A 22,695-nucleotide genomic window follows, 5' to 3' on the forward strand; every position below is an offset into this window, starting at 1 on the left:
AAGATCATTCGTACATGCTCTTTCCTACAAATAAATGTCTTAATAGCTCTTATATAGTGGTTATAAAATGGTTAAATTAACATTGATGAATTAACCCCACACAGTATAAACAATTAAATTAGAAATAACACTGTTGGCTTTGCGAATCTAAGTGGTTTTGTTTGCCCTGTATGTATTTCCCCCCGAACAATTTTAACCCGAAGTGTATTCGCCCCAACTGTGTAAAAATCGGCTCGCGAAGAAAGATCTGTTTAATCTAAATGTTTTAGCTATGAAACGAAACTCAATGAAATAATCGACATGTCAAAATATAGGTTATGATAAAGTTTTAAACCATAGAAGATATAATGATTTACAACCTCAAAGACAAAAATCCAGATAAGAATAGTGTATTGTAGGGTATGGCAATGCCACTGTCGATATGAGAGAGAGAGAGAGAGAGAGAGAGAGAGAGAGAGAGAGAGAGAGACAGAGAGACAGACAGACAGACAGACAGACACAGAGAGAGTTTGGTAGTGTCAAATTCAGTTTTGATTTAGAATTTGAAATTGATCTGATTTGTTACAAGCATATATAGACAATAATTAAACCTCTAAAAGGAAAAAAGAGAGGAGGTAGCTAGGGTAGGGCAGACCAACTAGCAAGCTTTAATTTTAACGGTGTTAGCGCACCTGTGATTTACATCGACTCTCTCTCCCTCTCTCTCTCTCTCTCTCTCTCTCTCTCTCTCTCTCTCTCTCTCTCTCTCTCTCTCTCTCTCTCTCCCTCTCTCATCACCTAGCATTTCCTTTTCCGTGAGGGGGTTTGGGGTATTTGTGATGTCTTACATTAGCTAGCGAATATGATAAAAAAAACACTGTAGATAAATTATGAGTAGTTTTACTTTTGATAAACAGGTACATATCCGTACTTGATTTTTAATTTGACTCTTATAATCGGATTTAATATTCCAATAAATCTAGGGTAGGAAAGAGTAGACGGGACTTTTCTGCGCATATCCTACTGTACCATTCATTCAACACAGGTATTAGCACTTATCGAGTTCGACTTGCTTTCCTTTTTTTCATCCACTGGATTTAAAGCTATTAATTTTTGAAAATATTTTGAATTTATGGCCTGATTATATATAAATAAGAGCTGCGCTGGGGCATCTATTTACCCAAATGGACCAAAATATAACCAAATGCATCTAAAAAATTTGACAAAATTAGTTTTAAACGTACGACTCTTTTTCAATTCTAATCGGGTATGTCCTTTAGAAAAATCTTGAACCACACCCATTTTAGCAAATAAAACGACAATCGTTTCATTTTTTTATGGGGAGGGAGGTGGTGCCGGTAAAGGACATGTATTGCTTGTGGCAGTTGTGCTATACTCTCATTTGTTATAATAGGTAATACTACTGTACATAGCTTCTATCATGCATTTTGACCCGTGCGATAGTTTAAAACAATTTTCAAAGCATTTAATGTAATTCAACCGATCATTTTTGAAATTTAATTTTCTGGATCCCCGCCTGATACGTCCGCCTTCTTGTATATTGGAATTACATGTACGTTGACCATATGTACACATTTACATAATCGGCTATGTTATGGGACGATAACATTTTTTATCAATGTTTTTGCAGGATATGTAACAAATAACAGTCTATTTGTTGGTTTTTCCACTGATTATTTGAGATAATTTGCCGCCATCTTTTATGCATTCCACACACCACTCACAGTTTCTTTATTTGGTGTTCTGTGTGTATGGCGACAAATTGGTAAATTTGCACCACTCACCCCTTGTAGCTTCATCCTGATTACATTTTATCTGGCTAAGTGTAATGTAGTAGTATATTAAATACACACATCTTTGTTTGCAGTGCTTATTTACATCTTTAGAGATTCACTTACAAAAAAAGTAAACATTTGTATGACTTATATGTAATTATTGTCAATTTTGGTGCGGGGGGGGGGGGGGGGGTAGGAAACTACAGAGAAACTTCACTTGGCTGTGAAACATATGCTTTTATTCTTTCTTGTTGATATAACAATGAATGAATTATAACAAAATACATGTACAACAATTAATTTTGAAATATTCATGCACAATCAAATTTTTAAAAAGTTTTACTGTTCTCTGCACAAGAAATCGGCAATGTGAACAAACTGGCACCCTATCATCCCTACCTTTAATTGTAGAGAGTAGGTATCCTTCTATATTGAAAACAATTCCAAATGTAAGACTCATAATAAATTATTTACTGAGTAAAAGGAAAAAAAATTGTATTTATTAATAATTCCGTATGATGTGATAATATCTCAATGATTTGTTTATAATCATAGTACTAGTGTATCACTGTATGCATACATAAAAACGATAAGTAATGCTTATATTTGTAACGTACCGAGCTACTTGTACTGCCAGGGGAAGGGTTCGTGCCTGGTCTTTTCCAGGGTTTTGGGTGTACACTAACAAAGTCTTATAATATAATGATTTTCTATTGATTGTCAAAAATGATTGGTATAGCCTAACCTTACTTAGGTTAATAATCAACAAGCAATCTCAGGGAATCTAGAATATTTACAAACAAAACAAGGGTGTAATAAATATATATAATTGACACTGTGTGTGATGTACTGGTGCTGCCTTGTTCAGGTCGGACAGTACACACCCACAGTGACAATCCACTGAGGTCAACCACTCAGCTAAAATGACTGACCGTCCTCAGATTACTGCATATACTGTAGGCTGCCTTATTCAGGACGGACAGTATATGTGGTAGCCCTTCAACCACTGTGCACACTGTAGGCTGCCTTATTCAGGACGGACAGTGGGCACAACGGCCTGGACGACAGTCTGATCAGCCAATAGAGAAAGGAACCATGGCTAGCCTCTCCGAGGAAAGCCTACTGTGAAAGACTGACAAGCCAAAATGACTGCAATGCCTACAGTACCAAGAGGACAACCTCTCTATGGCCTATCTAAAACACTTAACACCGTTACGAACGGGCAAGCTCTGTATTGACACAATACCTTTTATTAAACTTCACCAACTTCCTCTCTCTGCGGCTGATTTTCAACTAAGCAGCCGACAGCTGATTCACTGTCGTATTTATACCCATGTATCACGTGACACAAGAAATCATATTGACGCAAGCGTCAAATGGGCCGCAAAAAATATTGTAATTTTTGTATGAATCATCATTGGTTGTTTACATAACAAACATTTCACAAAGAAGAAAATAACGAGTTGGCTGTACTAATTTTTATGGTAAATTTTAATATATTTTTAGTAACACGTTTTGAAGTTTAACATTTTACCACTATTATTAAGAATCGAGTTCGTTACTGTAAGCATTTCTAACGGTAATTGCATGAGTATTGCCATAGTATGAAGTGATATCATTTATATAAATTTTCCTGTTATTCGGGTCTTTATGTCCCGTATACCGATCCCGATACATTGTTTTGAAAAGAATGAAAAAATCCGAAATTTCCCGAATAGATTGTAGTCTCGATAAACCTATAACCTATAAACCGATAACGCACCTATCACGATAGTCTATGACCTAATTTACATTTACGAGCAAAACAAAAAATATGTAATATTTTTGAAAAGGCATAAAACATATTTCTTCATGCAAATTTTCTTTTAATTCATAAAAATAAGCATAGTATTAATTCTGTAAACAAAATGCTATCCCGCAGAAACGCAGTGACAATATTTAAATGTATATCAAATAACGGACCGCCTTCTGGCGGCCCGTAATAAACAAAGGAACTAAAAGAAAATCCGGTCCGGGCTGAACCTAAAATATCCGGAATTATTACATATTTATTAGTGAAACAAGACAGATTATTTATATTTAGATTATTTAGATACATGTACTAATCTTCATGCGGGGATCTAGAAAGGAGGGGGTCAGGGGATCTGGACCCCCTCCTCGGGAAAATTGGAGCTTATTAAATTTACATAGTAAAATTTTTTAAAATTGGCCTAGGACCCCCTACAGAAAAAATTAGCTACGCTTATGAAGTTCTCTACCATAACCGCATTTTTACACAAAAGGGGTGAATAAACCCGGGTTTTAAACTATTATTGGTGGTGAAATACCCCAGGGTTCAAACGCATCAGGTGGAAATGCACCAGGGCAAACAAAATCACTTAGATCCGCGAAGCACACTGCATTATTACTAGTCTACTTAGATATTCTGTGTAAAAGTAAATACACATAATTATTTAGTTAGGTAGGGAGAAGTGAACATAGCATTTATTAAGAGCTATTAAGACATTTATTTGTAGGAAAGAGCATGTACGAATGATCTTTATTTAGAACAGTTTGATGTTGCTAGTGTCCTTTCTGATATATTTCATTTTGTCAAATAAAATATACAACATGACTTCTTGTATATTTTATTTGACAAAATGAAATATATCAGAAAGGACACTAGGATACAGGTTTCAGATCCATGATTTGATTGGTTAATTTAGATATTGAATCTCGAATTTCGAATCTCGAATCTCGTATTTCGAATCTCGTATTTTGAATCTCGAATCTCGAATGATCCTTCTCGGCTTTCGTACATAACTGTGTAGTTTATAAAACTGCAAATAATGTTAGCTATCAATGAGTTCATCCTGACGACGCGATGAAAACAGAACGCTTTATTTGTGATTCTATACCAGAGCTTACCGAAATTACCGAAACTCCCAACACTTTTTACACCACCAGTAAGCTTTAATAAACATCAATAACTGTTCCTCGCACAAACGAGCATTCGCAACTTTGTGTTTGTCAACAAATTTATTTATTCAAGCTTCTGATCAGTATTTCTATCTAATCAATTGACTAAGCTCTAAGAAAAAGTATCTATAGATAAAAAAATTATTTCAAGATTTATTTCAAAGAAACTTTACATAAAAACGGTTAGATTTATCTCTGAAATGACGTACTAAATTGTGTTGCGCAAGGTCACAATAACCGCATAACACAACGTTGCATTATCGTTTGCTCTTTGATAACTTCAATTCGAGTCACATAAGGGACTGTCTTAAAAGCTTCATAATATAAATCAAATTATATGAGATAAATAGAACATCTATAGTTGTGTGATTTAATATTTACTTTATCCAACGAGTTGAATTGGTTTATATATTGTCGAGGCTTGGATGAATGAATGAATGAACGGTCTAGTTATATTAATTAAATAATGAAATGTTAAAAATAAAGGAACACAAATATGACTATTTGTTAAATACTATTAACAGAAACAAAAACTCATGTAATAAGAGCAAGGAAAAAAATAAAATCCCATTTGAACATATATTACATCATGCTCTATCAATTTTAATTAAGAACAGACTGTAAATATACATTGACTGATGGGCTTTATTACACAAAAATATAACCATCATGGTTTGTTCAATGCCGTAAAAACTAGGGTTATCAGGAAAAAATAATCATAAATCCTGATAAAATTCTAAGGTCTAACTTAACAATAAGGAAAAAATTAAAATAGTTTGATATTGAAAGTATCAGTAATGCATTAATTACCACATTAATAAAAACTCCTTATGAAGTTGCATAGTGCTGAGATAATGTCTCTTTTTCTCTCTGTTATATTTTTATATGTGTATATGATGGTATTCTGTGATATACCTGAATAAAATAAAAACAATTATGAAATGAAAGTCATTCGGTTAATACAATCGATGCTTGCCGGCATCAATAAAAGCCACTACTTCTGGAGTGTTCTTTCTTGTTCCTCAGGCAGATTGATAGCCAGACATGAGGCGCTGGATGGACATCGTGGACACTTCCGGTAATCTTTCAGCGGAGGTACGCCTCGCGGAGATAAGCAAGGAGATCTCTAGGGTCCTCCTCCCAAACACCGTCTTCTTGGCGCTCTGTATCTTTATTGGAATCCTTGGTAACGCTATTGTCGTGTTTGTGTACACTGTCCGACTTGGCGGGGAGGGCGAGGGTCGATATTTTGTCCCATACCTAGCACTGGTGGACGCCTTCTCTGTCAGTTTCTCCGCTGGATTTAACTTGTCCTTCAATCTATTCCCTGTGAATTACAATGACGAGACGTTGTGTAAATGCAGCTGGTTCCTTGGGTATCTGACAACTGTCCTGTCTGTATTACTGTTACCGGTGATTGCCGTCCAGCGCTACCTGAAGATCTGTAAACCTCTCGGCCGCCAGATGTCGCTTCCATGGAAACGGTTCTTAGTTTTTCTGGCTTTCCTTTGATCTCTCATCGTCTCTGTTCCGTCTTATTTTACTTACGGATTAGATTTGGTTGAAATAGAGAAAGTAAACATCACAGGAAATGCCTGTCGTAGACTAACTTCTGCCGACTGGAAGACATTTTCTCTTATTCACAGCGCCATCTTGACGTCGATGGGTGCAGTAATTGTTTGTCTGTTACTAGTTCTCTATGTGAAAGTTGGTATTAAAACAGATTTATTTCCGCTACACAAAATCAACTAAAAACGCAACGACTAGGAGCAGTAAATTAAAAGAACACCGATTGAAAGTTTATAAAGTGACGCTGATGTTTATGTTGATAACCGCCATCTTTTTCGTTTGATTTGTGCCAAAGACGATCTTGTTTTTGTTTGAGACTACCTCCGACCGGTTCTGGGACACGCAGTCTTCTGGAATGCTGCTAGGACTCCGATTTGTCGACATGTTTTTGTTGTCAATAACATTGCCAATCCAATCGTTTATGCGTTCATGGACGACCTGTTTTCGGTGGAACTTAAGCAGATGCTTTCCTGCAGACGATCAGCCATTTTGCGCAGACGACAAGTGACGGTGACGTCGACCGTATGAACTACGACTAATTATGTTAACACAAGAACTTTATTTTCTCTTCTTCTATTACTGAATTTCAACGACTTAAACAATAAAAGTTTTTATCCACAGTACAGTTTTGGAGGACGACTTGTGTTTTCTTTAGGTAATTATTCTAAGTAAAGGAAAACATAATACGAAGCAAATGATACAAAAGTGACCTCAGTTTAAGGGTTTCTGTCTTGTTCAGTAAAAACATGCAACAATCATTTGTTATTTTTCTTTAGTGTGAAATAAGAATTCTAGATTCAATTGCTATGTTTTGAATAAATTGTATTAAAAATCCAGTTGATTTCATAAACAACTACTTGAAAAGGTTAATGTTTGATCAAGCAATAAACAATGCTTATCATTAAAAACAATATCAATAATTAATACCGCAAACATGTTTTGAAATTACATTAGAATTTAAATGATTTTTTTAAGGAAAGAATCCTGCTTTAGTTCATTCTAATATCCATCACTTTTTTCGGTGCGCTTTTTTCCGGTAAAGAAATAATGTATAGATATACATGTGTTGTAATGACATCGTTAATTGTTAATTTGCCGTCACTGAAGGGAAAGTAACAATAATTTAACGCGTCCAAATAATATGCTCTACCAAATGTCCAAGCCACAAGCAATGCAAATAGATCCAAACATAGCGTTAAGGAAGTAAACATGCTGTATATTTCTCAATAACCGAGGATTAAAACATAGTTAAACAAGCAGGCAAGCCTTTATTTCGGGGCTCTAACAACATGTAAATCAGTTCGTTTTGATCCGGTCATAATCCCACTAATCCGATTTCATTAGATACCAATACACGCAGACCGAACAAAAATGGCGGATATTGAGTGAAATTTTCTGTGATATTTTTCTGTTCATTATCCTGACAGAATGGGGATAAACCAGAGTAAGAATCTGCACGCCATCAGCGAGTTTGACAAGGTAACCGCCAGCCATTATACAGGGCTATATAACACGCTCTTTGTCCGTCAAATTACCCCGAGCCTCTCAATCTTTTTGTTGTTTTTAATCCATCAGTATGAATGAAATATTATAATCAAAATGCAATCACAGATTTTAAATTTTCAAATTCTTAAGTATTTGACCAAATGTACTTTTCAAAAAACTCTGAAAAAAGGAAAAATGTTTGTCCTAGTTGTGGCGAACTTCAGTGACGGTTAAACCTGTTAGACAACAGAATGGTGAAAAGAGAATATACAAAGTAATAAGTTTATGGATGGCAAAGTTCAAAGAAAGTACGTCACAATATAGAGCACTGGTTGGGTTTTATATGTACATTGTATCCTTTTATGTGTTTTGTTTTTAAAGCAACACATCCCGACGCTCAATGGGGAGATCCCCGAGCAGAAGCAGGACTTGCCCCGACCCAGCAGCCTCATCACGACCAAAGACGAGTTCTTCAAGATGCCGATGTACAAGGACATCGATAGTTACATACTACAGGTAATCTCTATTGTTCCCTCAGATTGTTAACATCGGTTTAACAGTGATTAATGCTTGAGGAAGCTAGGTGATCAACAAATCCTATTATAAATTTCAAATATTATTTTAAAAAATATCAACAGTTTCTATTATTTAGTACTTAAAAACTCATAAATTTTAGCAAAGAAATTTGATGATTTTCCTGTACATGTATTATTATACAGAGTTGTGCTCCAAAGATCAATATAGTTAGAATATTGTAATGGTCATTCAGCCCTTTTAATTTGGACCGCTCATTCGAGTTTTAAACTTGGTTCAAATTGGTTCACTTGGTTGACTGGTTCAGGAACCCTGCAATAATTTTGTTATATGTTACTTTCATGTTCTATAATTATTACCTTGATAGTGAAGCCTATCAAGGAATTTTAATTAAAATTTCACTATAAGCTACCTTTTAATTCAATTCATAAAAAAAAAAAAAATCAATCACGATATTTTACTATTTATGCCGTTTTTATCACACAGGCACCATCCAAGCTGCTGGTTGGAACCTTTGATGACGTCATCAACTTTTTTAAATTCCGTGACTACTGGAACGATATGGCACTGACTCGCGCCATTTTTCTGTGGGTCGTGCATCAAGATATTTATAACTTGAAGGCCGCTGATGAGCCGCCCCCAAATTCCCCCCTCGAGTTTTTCATCAAAATGCAGACCAGCCAGGGTGGATACGCCCACCTAATATGGGGTCTCTGCAAGTGAGCATCGTTTGTTGGTGGTAAAACTATGAAGTAATATAAATTGACGAATCGTCTTTATTTTTACATTCATAACATGTGATATCGACTATTTAAAAACTAAACTGTACTTTTAAGTTTATGGGTCAGCTGATTTTCAGGATGATTTCATATCCAGTAACCTGCTTAAAGTTTTAGATTTGAATAACATGTAAATGTAAATGCACTTACGCTTTGGCATTGTAAATATATGGCAGTTTACTTTTGATTTTTAAAAATTAACATCAATATCTATGTCATAAAGTTTCCCATTTCCTTTATATTCGTTTATTACAGCATGCTAGGCGTCCCTTGTGTTATTATTAATGGAATGACTAAAAGCGCCGCCTATGAAGTCGGAGGCAAAGTGAACCGGGAGAACATGGGAGCTCAGTGGAACGCCGTCTTTCTAAAGGGAGAGTGGCGCTTTATTGACGCATTCTGGGCGTCAGCATGCGTCGTTGGAAAGAAGTCCAAGGAGTGGAAATTAGTGGACGCTGACGGAAACTACGTTGATGAAGACGAAGATGATGATGGTGCCTACCAGCATGTCGAAAACGAGGTCAATGAGTTCTATTTCCTGACGGACCCTCAAAAGTTCATCTGGACCCACTACCCTGACGAGGACGAGTGGCAGTGTCTGGAGAGCACGATCTCGGTCACGGAGTTTGAGGAGCACGTCTATCTCCGGGAACGCTTTTACTCCATGAACATCAACTTGTTTGACGAGTTCCAGTTCAAAGAGATTATTATACCGGAAGAAGGGGAACTCGGGTTACGGTTTGGGTTTCCAGAGGAAAAGACGGAAGACCTACAGTTCCGGTACGCAATGTACAGAAATAAATGGGACGAAGAGTTCCGACATCATCTAAGATTGGATCGGTTTGTTCTGCTTGAACAAACAAACGGTCTGTTGAGGCTGTCAATGAGATTCCCATTGTCAGGTAAATTTAAATTAGATGTTTATGGAAAGGATGAAAAGATACACGAATCATTCGATCTGATATGTTCTCATATGATTCACTGTACGGTCCCAAAGAAGGATTGCCTCCCCTTGCCTGACCAGCCGGCCATTGGTTGGGGGCCAGTTCAGGAGACGAAGGATTCGGGGGTAGTGCCAATAAGCCATAATAGTGCCGTAATTGTGACTGAAGACGGCAAAATTGACATTAAACTAGGAACCAACAAAAAAATGGAGATACATCAGCTTCTAAAGAGTATCACTTTAGATGAAGCCACACTCAGTAAATATATTCTTGTACGGGAGGAAAATGGAGAACATTTCATCCACATCAGACTTCCACAAGGTGGGGAGTATGCTCTGAAGATATACGCTAATGAAGAAGGACTCCCAGGTGATGCGGATAATATATTAAACTACCTCATTAGCTGCTCAAATGATGATATTCAGAATAAACCTTTCCCCAACGTCCCCGACGGCATGCTTGGGAAAAAGGCCATAGCTGAAAACATTGGAGTCAATGCAAGAATCCAAAAGGGTCGGTTTAAAACGAAAGATGGTCGAATTCGTCTTGAATTTGCAGCAATGAGTTATGTAGAACTAATGGTTGAGATCCATACGACAGACCCCGAGGCGATGAAGTACCTTAAGTCATACCGTCAGACCATCGAAGATAGATGGGCGTTTGACATAGACTTACCTGTCAAGGGAGAATACTCCATAAACGTTTTTGCGCGGGAAAATCCAAAACGCAGTCGGGTGTACAATGTCCATTCATATCTCGTCTTCTCAGACGGACACGCTTATAGAGACACCAAGGAAGAGTTTAAACCGACCAGAGTTTTAACAGAGACCATTCAAACAGCCGATAACGAGGCTTTGGTTCCCATACCACGTGGTTACCTGGATGTCGTCTGCTGTCTTCAGCGTCTCCACGCAAACGATCCCCCGGACAGTTCTCAGATTGAGATCATTGATCACGACAGCGACAAGCTGTTCCTGGCGGAACTCAACGATTACGGCGAGTACATGATGAACCTTTACGACAAGGACGAGTTCGGACTCTTAAACTGTATAGCCCGTTACCAACTCAACCGTAAAACAACAACAGAGCTCATGCAAGACGACCCAATGGTGATAATGGACCGAATCAAGGAAGAGGTAGAGGAGGATGAAGACAAATCAGAAACAAAATCGGAAACAATGGACAGAAAGAAAACTGGAGCTACTTTAGACATGGTGAGAAAACGACGTCACATTTTGATGTTGAAACGCCGCGCCATGGAACTGGGGGATCGAGATGCATTAGAGCAGCTTATCATTGCTTACGAAGAAACAAAGCCGGCCGAGAATGACCCGACGCTGACATCCGCCAGGAAGCTGTTGCATCTTCTCAACGCTAAAGATCGTAAGGACTCTTTTAATGATAAACAATATCTTTATTTTCTTTAATTTGCTCTTCACCACTGTACGACATCATTTGCTATGTTTTAATTTTCTATTCTTAGAACTTGCAGCTGCTTCCCGAACTCGCCATCTTGAAAAACTGAAACGTGCCATTCGTGAAGCTAAAGAGGCAAATTATGACGGAATTCTTAACCTTCAGATCGTGACAGCTGAGCGCCTGCGTGACAAACTTGCCAGGATAGAAAAGTTACGTCACAATATCCTCGTCATGGACCAATCAACTGCAGCCGAGCTGAGAACCTACACACATCCGCCAGAGGGCGTTCGTCAATCAATCATGGCCGTCTTGGTTCTGTTAGAATATCCTAGAAAGGACGTTAAGGTATTTGTACACAATCTCATGTATTCTCTTTTGTCGATGATTGGATGCACTTTTTCATCATACAAGTAGCATTGACTTTATCATGAATCTGAAATTTAGGATTGGAAGACATGTCAGACGATTCTCTCAAGATCAGGAAAAGAGTCTATTATGCGGAAGGTTTCCATGTTTGACCCTAAGTATTGCTTCCTGGATGTGGCTCTAGAGGCCAAGAGAATCATTTCTCCTTTCACGCTGGAGGAAATTCGGGATGTTAGCAATGGCGCGGCAGCTTTTTACAACTGGGTAATTCAGTCTGCAAATTTTAAAGATCTTTTATAGATGCATTAATTGAATGTTTTAAAAAGAAAATCGGGCGCAACAATGCCCTGAATAGTGAACGAAGAGACGATACAAGTGCATTTTTCTATTGTTACTGTTTTTTCGGTTTATATTTAAGTTTTTTATTGGCTTTTTACTTTTTTACCTAGGCGTCGGGAATGATACACGAAGTAGAACAGACAGGGGGCGCTAGTCGTCCAATGGACGAGTGGATGAAAGTGACCGAAGATGTCCGAAATGTAGAACAAACAATCTCACGGGGTCCGGCGTCGGCCCGGACCAGTAGGTCACATTTACCCCAGCTACCGGACAAACTCCCTAGATACAACACCCAGGATACCATCAACAGAACTTACACCGTCAAGTCCCGCAATTCTTGACCAAACAAATCCAAATAGCACTAAAATCAATTGCGAACTGAATGCGCGAAGATATAAAAGACAAAGATATAAAGACATATACTTGTATATAAAGATAGGATGAAAATATTTTGTATTCCTGCACATACATGTATGTCATGTAAATTATTTTTGAATGGTATATAAAAGTAATTTGTTCTCGTGAATATATGTCACAGGCTAGCATCTGCACATTTTGGAAGATGAAAAACCAGTTCAAATGGTTATCTTGTATATATTGTATCAGTACTTATGATACCAAAAATATTATCCTATGCTTTTATGCTTGTCTTTAAATAAACGTTATTCATCAAAGTAAGCAAGTAATTAACGGTGGCAATTCATCTAATTCCATTATTTTTTTTATTGTTCGTTGAATACTAGTTATTCAAATTAAATCTTTAGACAATTTTCCCGCTAATTAGAGTTTGTAAATCCAACGAAGAAAAATTTAATCCTTAAAAAATGACAAAGACACAACATAACCTACATGTATCATACCATCACTAAATAATCTGTATGAAGTCCCAATTTTTGTATGCAAACAAACATGCTAACAATGGCATCACCATGCTTAGACTTTGATATAGTTGAAGTGATCATTGACCTGTGAAAGCGATGGCGACACGATTGCTTTAATACTCCCTCGCTGTAAGGACTACATGTGCCTGGTCGTCTTTACATGTACTCTGTTCATCCAAGTACCCCATTAATGATGTACTCCTTGTGGAACTAGCTTTATATACTTTAATTCTTCTTTAGTAGTAGAATTCTCTGCACTTCAAATAAAACTTATATATATGGATGAACAGTCAAACATTCTTCTCAAATTTTGTAATTTAAAAAGAGAAAATGTGAGTCCTCTCTAATCGGCCTCTTTTAGAAAAATTAAAATTTTGGTTTAAAAGGAAATACATGTAAAAATCTCATAATGGAACAGTAAACAACGAATATACTAATTTAAAACTTCGTCTCCTGATTTAATTATGGTTTTTTTTTATTTCATATAAATTTTCAACGGAGTAAAACAACGTGCGTACCTGCTTGAGTTTATTGTTTATGACCCAACACACTTAGAGTTTATCATATGTCTTTCATTTAAGTAAAATTAAGACGAGCAAGGCACCTGCATGGACAAATCAAGAATTTTCTTGACCAGATATCACAGTTTAGTAGTTAGTTTTCATTCTACTTCTTTTACTCATTATAATCAAACAATAACTCGTGAAGAAATATTTAAATATTTGAATCTGGTGTGATACCCACACAGTGGGTTAGTGGTAACATTATACCTGTTTATAAGAATAAAGGGGATAGTACAGAACACCAAAAATATAGAACAATTACACTTCTGAGTTGTTTTAGAAAATTATTCACTGCTATCATTAATGAAAGGTTAAACAAATATGCTGATAATGTTCAACTCATTTTAGAGAACCAAGCAGGTTTTCGTAGAGGTCATAGTACTATAGATCATATTTTTTCATTGTATTCACTTATCGAACTCTTCATATTGCATAAGATGAAACTATATTGTGCTTTTATAGATTTTTAGAAAGCATTTGACTCTGTTTGGCATATTGGCTAATGGAACAAGGTATTATTGAAGAATATTGATGGAAAATGTTTTAAAATTATCACTAATATGTACAGAGGTATTAAGTCTAAAGTTTTGGTCAATGGATTAAGTTCTGGTGCCCTGTTTTTGTTTACATAGGTTCAATGTACCGGTACAAAATTAAATATTTTGACCAAAATCAAGCCCCTTTAAATTTTTCACCCCTGTCCGCTCCTCTAATTATGAATTAAAATTTTTTTGAATGTACAGTAGGAATAAGACAGGGGGGAAATTTATCACCTTTTTTTATTTTCACTATATTTGAATGATCTTATTTATAGTAGTATCTGTATAGAAACAATGTCAGAGTTTGTCACGCCTGTCTGAGAACATTATGAAATATCTTAATCTTTAATTAAATCTTTTTGTCTTATTGTATGCAGATGATACCATCTTATTGTCAGAAAATCCAGAAGATTTTCAACACTTACTCAATGGTTTTTCTATATATTGTAAAGAGTGTCGTCTTAAGGCTAATGGTTAAAAAACATAAGTTGTACTGTTTTACTTTTGAAGGTTCCCAATTAGAAATTGCTAACAACTTTAAATACCTAGGTGTTACATTTTGTAAAATCAACTCTTTTAATCTTAATGTTAAAGAACTGTTTGACAAAGCTACAAAAGCAATGTACGGTGTTATTGGGAAGTGCAGAATCCATAATTTAGCAATTGACTGTAAAATAGACATGTTTGATAAAATTATCAAACCAGTATTATTATATGGATGCGAATTTTGGTGTTTTCATAACACAAATCAACTAGAGCAATTACATTTACAATTTTGTAAACATACATTGAACTTTAGAGCATCAATACCTAGTTGCTTTACTGCTGTTGTCATAGGCAAAATCCCATCGTGAGCCCTGGACCGGTAAATGTCCGAGTAAAAATAAACTGGCGACTTCCAGAGAATAATGACGTATATCTCCGCTATTTTAAGACCCATCAACTTAAATTCGGCATGAGTGTATCTTAGACATTACTTTTCTGAAAAATACATGCATATTGCAAGTAATTGATTTATTAGGCTTTTGAAGCGAGCTGGTAGTTTTTTTATCTGGGTCAGAGTTCGACCCCTTTCTTTATTTATGGTAACATTGAAATTAATGTTAAAACGGGCTTGGTCCCTGTGCATATAGGTAAAGGGGTTCGAGCAATCTATGCACCGGTACAACCTTTTTTTAATTTTGATCTCAACTTGTATGTTATTCCAATGGCACTATTTCCATCGTGGACAAATATGCGATAACTTTGTAAAATGCATGGAACCCATCAATAAATTTCTTTTTTTTTTTATTTCATTCATTTATAAAGTTTGAAGGACAAAAAAAAGCCACTTCTATGAAGAAAAAATACTTTGAGGCTGACGGTCGGAGAACCATTAAATGTAAGTTATAAATCTTAAATTGTCAACTATATCAAATAATAAACAGTTGTCGGCGCTTTCGCGCCTTAGACCATCCAATATCTGACAAAGGGGACAGTTTTGGCTTACATATCTTTATATACTGACTAGACGAGGGCAGCTAAATCATTGCGGATTACACTCTTTAGAAGGAAATCAACACCTATTTAATAATTCTAATCCTTTTGATCCGCGACCCAGTAATCGATTAATAAGGGATTATGGAAATTGTTAAATGTAGGTCAATCGGTCAAGTTTTACAACCTGATAGAGAAACAGAAAACACTGGAATTGACAGTCAAGAACCGCTTCTGTGTTGCTGTGTGATGACGAGGGACAATAATGGGGTCAGGGGCATCTAAAGCGCCATCTGTTGACACATCAGCAAGTAAGGATAAGGTAAGAATTACTGTTAAGGGTTCATTTTCATTTTGTTCATGACTAGCTGGATATACATGTCGTATATTGTTTTACGTCAACAACACATGGACTATTTGATATTTTGCTATTTCTGTAACAATTATAAACACTTTTGAAATATGCTTATTTTAAACACAGGATTCAAAGAAAGCCACGCCCATCCACCGTGGAACTGTGGGTAAGAAAGGGAAGCCCAGTCCACATCCGCCTCTTACTTCAAAAAAAGAACTCCTTAAAGACGTCGACCTTAAGTTTATCGATGACATTGCGCTGCAGGTGGGTTATTGAGAGAAATGCCGATAGTTGCCTCCCTTTGGAGATATATATATCTGTTCAAAAAAATTAACATATATTTGAACCATAATCGATAATGCTTTAAATCTTACAAAGCTGTATATTGTCTGTTTACTGCTTGCAAAAATTTTCATTGCATGTCTATTCTTGGAACATTGCTTATTATTGCTTCATTATCTGTGTCTGTCACAGTGGTTAACACTGCTTATGATACCTACATTATCTCTGTGTCTGGTCCGCACTGCTTTTGATACCTACATTACCTGTGTGTGTGGTCCACACTGCTTATAATATCTATCTTACCTGTATGTGTGGTCCACACTGCTTATGATACTTACATTACCTGTGTCTGTGATCTCCACCGCTTATGATACCTACATGTAGATCATCTGTGTCTGTACACACCCTAGGTTCCCGCGGACCTTCTGGTGGAGGATTTCTGGGATGTGGTGGAGTACATGATTGTGACGCCGGACGGACAGGTCGTCAATGATCTGTTCAAAGTTCGCGCCATCTTCCGCTGGATAGTGTCGTATGACATAATGAACATCGACACAGACGTACTACCGCCCGACGGATCCCCGCTGGAATACTTCCTGAAGATTCAGTGCGAGATCGGCGACCACGCCCACCTCTTCTACACCATGTGCTCGTGCGTTGAGTATTCTTCTTCCATTTTTTTTATCCCATTCTGCTAAGTTCATACAGAACCATTTAGCAAGTTAAGATGCCCATGTCCATTTTAATTAATTTACTACAAACATTAAGAATGTTATTGTATTTGCTGATTGAGCGTACTAGCTATATGAAACAAGTACATGTGATTTTTATACCTCAAAACGAAACATTTAAACTTTATTTGATGTAACATGAATTGATAATTTACAGAACGCGTTGGATTTTTTATTAGTGTTGTTATGCATTAATCAAACGAATGTAAGATAATTAATTTTCCCCTTTCTGTTATAGACTAGCGGACATACCATGTGTTATCATCAACGGGATGACGAAGAGCGCCATGTACGAGCTTGGTGGAGAAGTGGATAGAACGAGTATGGCCTCCCAGTGGAACGCCGTGTATGTGGAAGGAGAGTGGAGAATTGTGGACTGTTTCTGGGCATCCGTATGTGTTGATGAGAGGAACTCAATAGACAGAGTGGAGCTCACAAAGAAGAACCGTCTAAAGCGAGTGATGGAGGACGGCGAGGGCCCCGTGCCATTCAATGACTTCTATTTCCTGGTGGATCCGGAACAGTTGTTGTGGACCCATCTTCCGGACGAGCCTGCATGGCAGCTGGTGAAGTCTACGATTACAGAGAAGGAATTTCAAGAGAGGGCTTATGTTAGAGAACAGCTCCACATACTGGACATGGAGATTGGAAATAACTGTAAAAACTGTATTCTCTACACAGATGGGGGTCCGGTCAATATTGTGTTTACGTTACCAATGTCAGAAGGAAGATTCTACAAGTTCGCCTACAACCTTAGTCAGATGAAAATGGAAGTGATAAATGGCGAGGAAAAGCCTGTAGATTTACTTCTCGAACGCTTTGTTTTCTTTGAGCACACAGAGGAACAAGTCAAATTCATAAGCAGACTACCGGTCACTGGAATGTTCCAGTTTGATATTTTTGCGGTTGATGTGCAACATTCCAAATCCTACAAACTTCTTTGTACCTACTTGATTCAGTGCGATGGGAAAAGCGACTCTATTCTGCCTTTTCCTGATTGCCCCGACCTAGGGTGGGGTGTAACACCTCACGCAGAGGATGCTGGGATACGTTTAAGAAATAAAGAAAACCCTTGTGGACGAATCACCACGAAAACCGGAGAAATTGAATTTATATTCGAGGTACAAGATATTCCTTTCCTGTCTAGTTCTTTGAAAAATGTGCTAATCAATGAAGCATTATTAAGCAAGTACATTTTGTCGCGAAGAGATAAAGAGAAGTATATAGTGAAAGTTCGATTACCAAAAGAAGGAGAATATGCATTGAAAATATTCGCCGACGACGGGGGAAACAAAATAGAGAATTATATTCCAAAGGACATCATAAACTTACTCCTCTATTTCGATGGAGGCGAACAGATAAACGAACCTTTCCCTAATGTTGCTGGTGGCAACGTAGGAACAAAGCCCTACGCAGAAAAGTTTGGTATTGACGTCATAAGTTATCAAAACGGAATGGTCAAAGCTTGGGGCGGAAAAGCACGAGTTGAGTTTGAAACACACTCCGAGGGATTGGTCCTCATGTGTGACTTGTCTTCAAGTAACAAAGACGCCCAAGCAAGAGGTAAGATAGAGAGCACCCATGTGGACAACCATTGGGTATTTGACTTAACACTTCCCGTTCCGGGCGACTACTCTATGAATGTCCTAGCGGCCATAGATGAGGACAGTAGCAATGTCTATGAGATTCAGAGTTACATGATAACTTCCATCGTCAGTGATGTTAAGCGCGTTAAGTTTGCAGAGGATACAAAGGAGGAGGACGACATTATTACAGCAACTATTAGGACATCAGAGGAAACCATCACAATCCCAATCCCGCGTGTAGACGCGTCAGAAAAAGTCTTTACACGTATAAGTCGCCGCGACGGCAGAGACGGGGAAAACGGTACGCGACCCTCCGTGGCGGTCAACTCCGACACGTTTGACATCACGTTAAAGGAGGATGGCGAGTACGTGATGGATGTATGGGCTCAGGATAAATCAAACGTGTTGGATACTGTAGCGAGGTTCGCTATCTGCCGCCGGCCTTCTATTGACTCCTATACTGATGATATCGACGCCTTGATAGAATCTCTGAAACCTCAAGCAGAAGTAGAGGAAGAGATAGAGGAGAATATTGAGGAGCAGCAACAAGCAGAGGAAGCGATAGACGAGAATGATGAAGAGCAGCAACAAAACGATGATGTAGATCAAAGCACAGTGTTAGGGGACGACGAAGAAAGTGATTGCCAAAGTGAAATCAGAGATAGAGAGAATAGTGAAATTAAGACACCTTCTCATAATCAGAAAGATGAAAAAGAGTCAAACAGTGATGCTGAAGAAGACAAAATAAATACAAACGACAATGAAAAACGAGAAGAGTCAGAAATTAATACTGCAGTTGTTATCCATACCACAACTAAGCTTAAAGAAGAAAGTTCTAAATCTAAGAATGTCAGCACTGACGAAAATCGCAATGATCGCCCAAAAAGTACACAAGAGGAAAATGAAGGTCGTCGTTCAGCCGATAGCATTCCAGCTGAAAACCAAATTGCCGCAGGTACTGTTACCAGTGTAGTTGTTAAAGAAGGCAGGCAGAATAGGGACTCAATTTCAACCAAATCAGACGACAACCAAGAGAAGGAAAGTGACGATGTCTTTAGTTCCTCAGACGGGAGAAGTCTCGGGGACGTAGACTCAGAGAGCATCTTCACGGTCCAGGAAAGCGACAGAGAGGACTCCACGCGGAACGACAGCGTAAGCGTGTCTGCGTTCGGGAAAGTGGCAGCGCATGTCATCGCCGAGGACCAGGTGGACAATGATAACGACGACGATTACAGCGATGATGAAGACGAGCGCCTTACCATGGAATCTGAGGCAGAAGTAAAGCCCGACATTGACGAAAAAAACATGGACAAAGATACCAAAGATAAATACCGTGCTGGTCAGTTATGATTTTATATCATGCCTATAGAAACAAATAAATGATGTAAATTCGGATCCTTCAAAACAGTCATTCATGTAACCATGTTTTCAATTGATTACAGCACGTCGACGTACGATTGTCCGTAAGTTACACAGAGCGATACGAAACAGAAAATTGAAGGAACTGGTGCGCATATTTGGAGAATACAAAGCAACACAGCCTCCAAAGAGTGATGAACTACTAAGGGAAGCTCGGCGGATCATTAACCAGCTGAAAGCCAAAGACAGTAAGCTTAAACTTTAATGAGGCTAGATATATCTGGCTCTATTTTACGTGTATGTTTTTAAAGAGCTTCTCTTATCATATATAAAGAGTATTGCGTGATTTTTTGTAAATGAAAATATTAGTTTTTATGACAATTAATAAAACCCTTATACTGATGAACTATCCAGATTTGATAAATGCCACGTTATCAAAAGACCCGGATATCCTACGGGAGGCGATAAACCGTGCCCACAAGTACAACTATAACATGGCGCTGACGGTACAGATTCTGCTGGCTAATCGTCTGCTGGAGAGGTACATCCGGATGAAGAAGATAGAGACCACGGTCATCGACATGAACCAGAACGCCGTCACAGAGATGAAGAAGTACACCCAGCCTCCCAACGGGGTACACCAGACCCTGGGAGCAACCTTCCTACTCCTGGGGGAGGGGGCTACAGTTGTCAAGGTGACCGATTCATTACCCAATATCCAATTCAGTTCTCTAGAATAATTAACTGTCGATGTTGTATTGACGAGCATGTTCAAATAATTTTGATAATGTTTAAACAGGATTGGAAAAAATGTCATGCTTTGTTGTTTAAAACTGGAAAACAGAGCATTCTACGGCGTGTTGCGACATTTGATCCGAAAGACACCAATCCCACCATTGTTGCAGCTGCGCAGAAAATCATGAGTCCTTTTAAGTATCTGCAAATTCGTGACGTCAGCAAGGGAGCGGCAGCATTTTTTACTTGGGTAAGTGGTGATACATTGTTATGAATTTCATTCTTGTTGTTTTATTTAAGCAATTAAATGCTTTCTGGTGGTTCATTCGGGATATGACGGTAGCGACATTGCAGAAAAAATGCGGGTTATGTAAAAAAAAATCTGCAATGATCGCTACCTTCATTACTCGAATGAATCATCAAAGAAAGCATTTTATTGTTTATATTAACATCTTTCTTTTAGCTAATTGATAAATTGATTATGAAAAGTAAGTAAAATTCACTAAATTAATGCTAATGTACGTAAGTACGTTAGCTAAACGAAACAGCCAAATCGTCTCCTATGAGACTTTGAGCCTGACATCGTCATGATTATTTCGTGCAGTCCGTGATTTTCCCTAGATCGCTGTAGGTGTGTACCAATCGTGTAGATTTCAGTCTGGCTGTTTCTACATATGAATAAGGTTATGAACTACAAATGTACGACGTGTCATATTTCATCTCTAATATGATATCTTATATTTACATTCGAAAAATAATTTCTTTAGCAAATTAAAAACGTAAGGTACAATTCTTTTCTTTAATATGTATTATGTACATAAAAATGCGTTAGACAATTATACGCAATGATCTTTTTTCAATATTCAAGGGCTTTTTTACCACAATGTCATGTAAATATTCAGAGTTACCTTTCGTTACAAGTATGACACACAAGTCTTTTGAAATATTTTAGGCTAACAACATGGTTCAACAAGCGGAGTCCTACAGAAACTCACTGCGGAAGAGCGGGAAAACGTCCGCGCGGAACATCGGGCCTAGATCCTCCAGTATGGCGCCTCCCAGCGGCAAACGTTAAAATTTTCACAGAGAGATGACTTCATGCAAGCGCGGATCCGGATGATTTTTCCGGGTGGGGGTGCGAGGGTTAATTGATTTTGCTGGCAGGAGAGGGGGGGGGGGTGTATTATCACGTATTCGAACCGTGTACGCAGGAAATTGTGATCTAGCGAGAGAACAAAAATTGATACTACATATCAGTTAGCTAAGAAATGCTCAAACTGTACTCATGTAACTTACACGTACTGTATTATTTAACCGTTAATTACATGTAAATGAACAAAATTACTCAAACAGTTTAAGCCTACCCATCTTTAAATCTTCGTCGTAAATGATATATTGTATATATTGTATATCATCTCCACACAGAGAAAATAATCCTCGCTATTACAGATTAACTTGTATGAAGAACAGTGACAACTGTATCACTGTTTTGCATTATTTTCATTAAAAAAATTAAATGATTTTCACAGCTTTGTTGTTTTGTACCTACTATATATTCGTTTTGTGAAATGTACAAATATATGCTTATTTGGAAGTACATTTATAAGACACATTTGGGAGATCCTTTGTAATGTAAATTTACGATATGACTGTAAAGTGAGATAGTCTCATCTCACTTACATCAAAATAATAATAGATTATGGAAGCAATTCATGTACATGTATATGTACAAAAAAATATGTAAACTAATAAGTATTTATTAGTAATTTTTTTAGCTGGACGGTTCTCCTACGTAAACGATATGGAATGTATTTTTGTAATCCTGCTTTACTCTATAAATACTACATTACTATACCACTGCGCCTTACATTTTATATCCTTTTGTAATTATTTTCACTGTACCTTGTGCAACATAATTTATGTTTCAAGTGAAATAAATCAATTTGAACTTACAACATTTTTACCAGTTATTGTTCAGATATGAATCAATAAACATAATCAAAAAAAAAATGCATTAATG

General features: G+C 37.4%; 2 protein-coding genes and 1 pseudogene across 2 annotated transcripts; all 3 read left to right on the forward strand.

The window, feature by feature from the left end:
* The first annotated feature begins 5,549 nt into the window (after nucleotides 1-5,549).
* Nucleotides 5,550-7,036, forward strand: LOC128164460 (somatostatin receptor type 5-like; annotated as a pseudogene).
* Nucleotides 7,037-7,643: 607 nt separating this feature from the next.
* On the forward strand, nucleotides 7,644-12,846 carry LOC128168131 (uncharacterized). The gene is made up of 7 exons (XM_052834235.1): nucleotides 7,644-7,781; nucleotides 8,169-8,303; nucleotides 8,808-9,040; nucleotides 9,356-11,427; nucleotides 11,528-11,808; nucleotides 11,908-12,093; nucleotides 12,279-12,846. Exons 1-7 carry the CDS (start codon nucleotides 7,731-7,733, stop codon nucleotides 12,507-12,509), a joined length of 3,189 nt encoding a protein of 1,062 aa, XP_052690195.1. The 5' UTR covers nucleotides 7,644-7,730; the 3' UTR covers nucleotides 12,510-12,846.
* Nucleotides 12,847-15,836: 2,990 nt separating this feature from the next.
* On the forward strand, nucleotides 15,837-21,773 carry LOC128166801 (uncharacterized). Its single transcript, XM_052832184.1, has 8 exons — nucleotides 15,837-15,949; nucleotides 16,109-16,246; nucleotides 16,675-16,916; nucleotides 17,234-19,920; nucleotides 20,024-20,188; nucleotides 20,355-20,635; nucleotides 20,740-20,925; nucleotides 21,628-21,773. Exons 1-8 carry the CDS (start codon nucleotides 15,893-15,895, stop codon nucleotides 21,748-21,750), a joined length of 3,879 nt encoding a protein of 1,292 aa, XP_052688144.1. The 5' UTR covers nucleotides 15,837-15,892; the 3' UTR covers nucleotides 21,751-21,773.
* The last annotated feature ends 922 nt before the right edge of the window (nucleotides 21,774-22,695 follow it).

Source organism: Crassostrea angulata, chromosome 10 (genome assembly GCF_025612915.1).
Source record: "Crassostrea angulata isolate pt1a10 chromosome 10, ASM2561291v2, whole genome shotgun sequence".
Taxonomy (NCBI): Eukaryota; Metazoa; Mollusca; class Bivalvia; order Ostreida; family Ostreidae; genus Magallana; species Magallana angulata.

What these genes read in the sequence shown, in the direction of transcription:
- LOC128168131 (XM_052834235.1), top strand. Translation starts at nt 7,731, where the DNA reads ATGGGGATAAACCAGAGTAAGAATCTGCACGCCATCAGCGAGTTTGAC. An exon ending in TCGATAGTTACATACTACAG is followed by an intron (nt 8,304 to 8,807) that starts GTAATCTCTATT and finishes TTTATCACACAG; the next exon opens with GCACCATCCAAGCTGCTGGT. An exon ending in ATCCTAGAAAGGACGTTAAG is followed by an intron (nt 11,809 to 11,907) that starts GTATTTGTACAC and finishes TCTGAAATTTAG; the next exon opens with GATTGGAAGACATGTCAGAC.
- LOC128166801 (XM_052832184.1), top strand. Translation starts at nt 15,893, where the DNA reads ATGGGGTCAGGGGCATCTAAAGCGCCATCTGTTGACACATCAGCAAGT. An exon ending in TCGATGACATTGCGCTGCAG is followed by an intron (nt 16,247 to 16,674) that starts GTGGGTTATTGA and finishes TACACACCCTAG; the next exon opens with GTTCCCGCGGACCTTCTGGT. An exon ending in CTCTTCTACACCATGTGCTC is followed by an intron (nt 16,917 to 17,233) that starts GTGCGTTGAGTA and finishes TTTCTGTTATAG; the next exon opens with ACTAGCGGACATACCATGTG.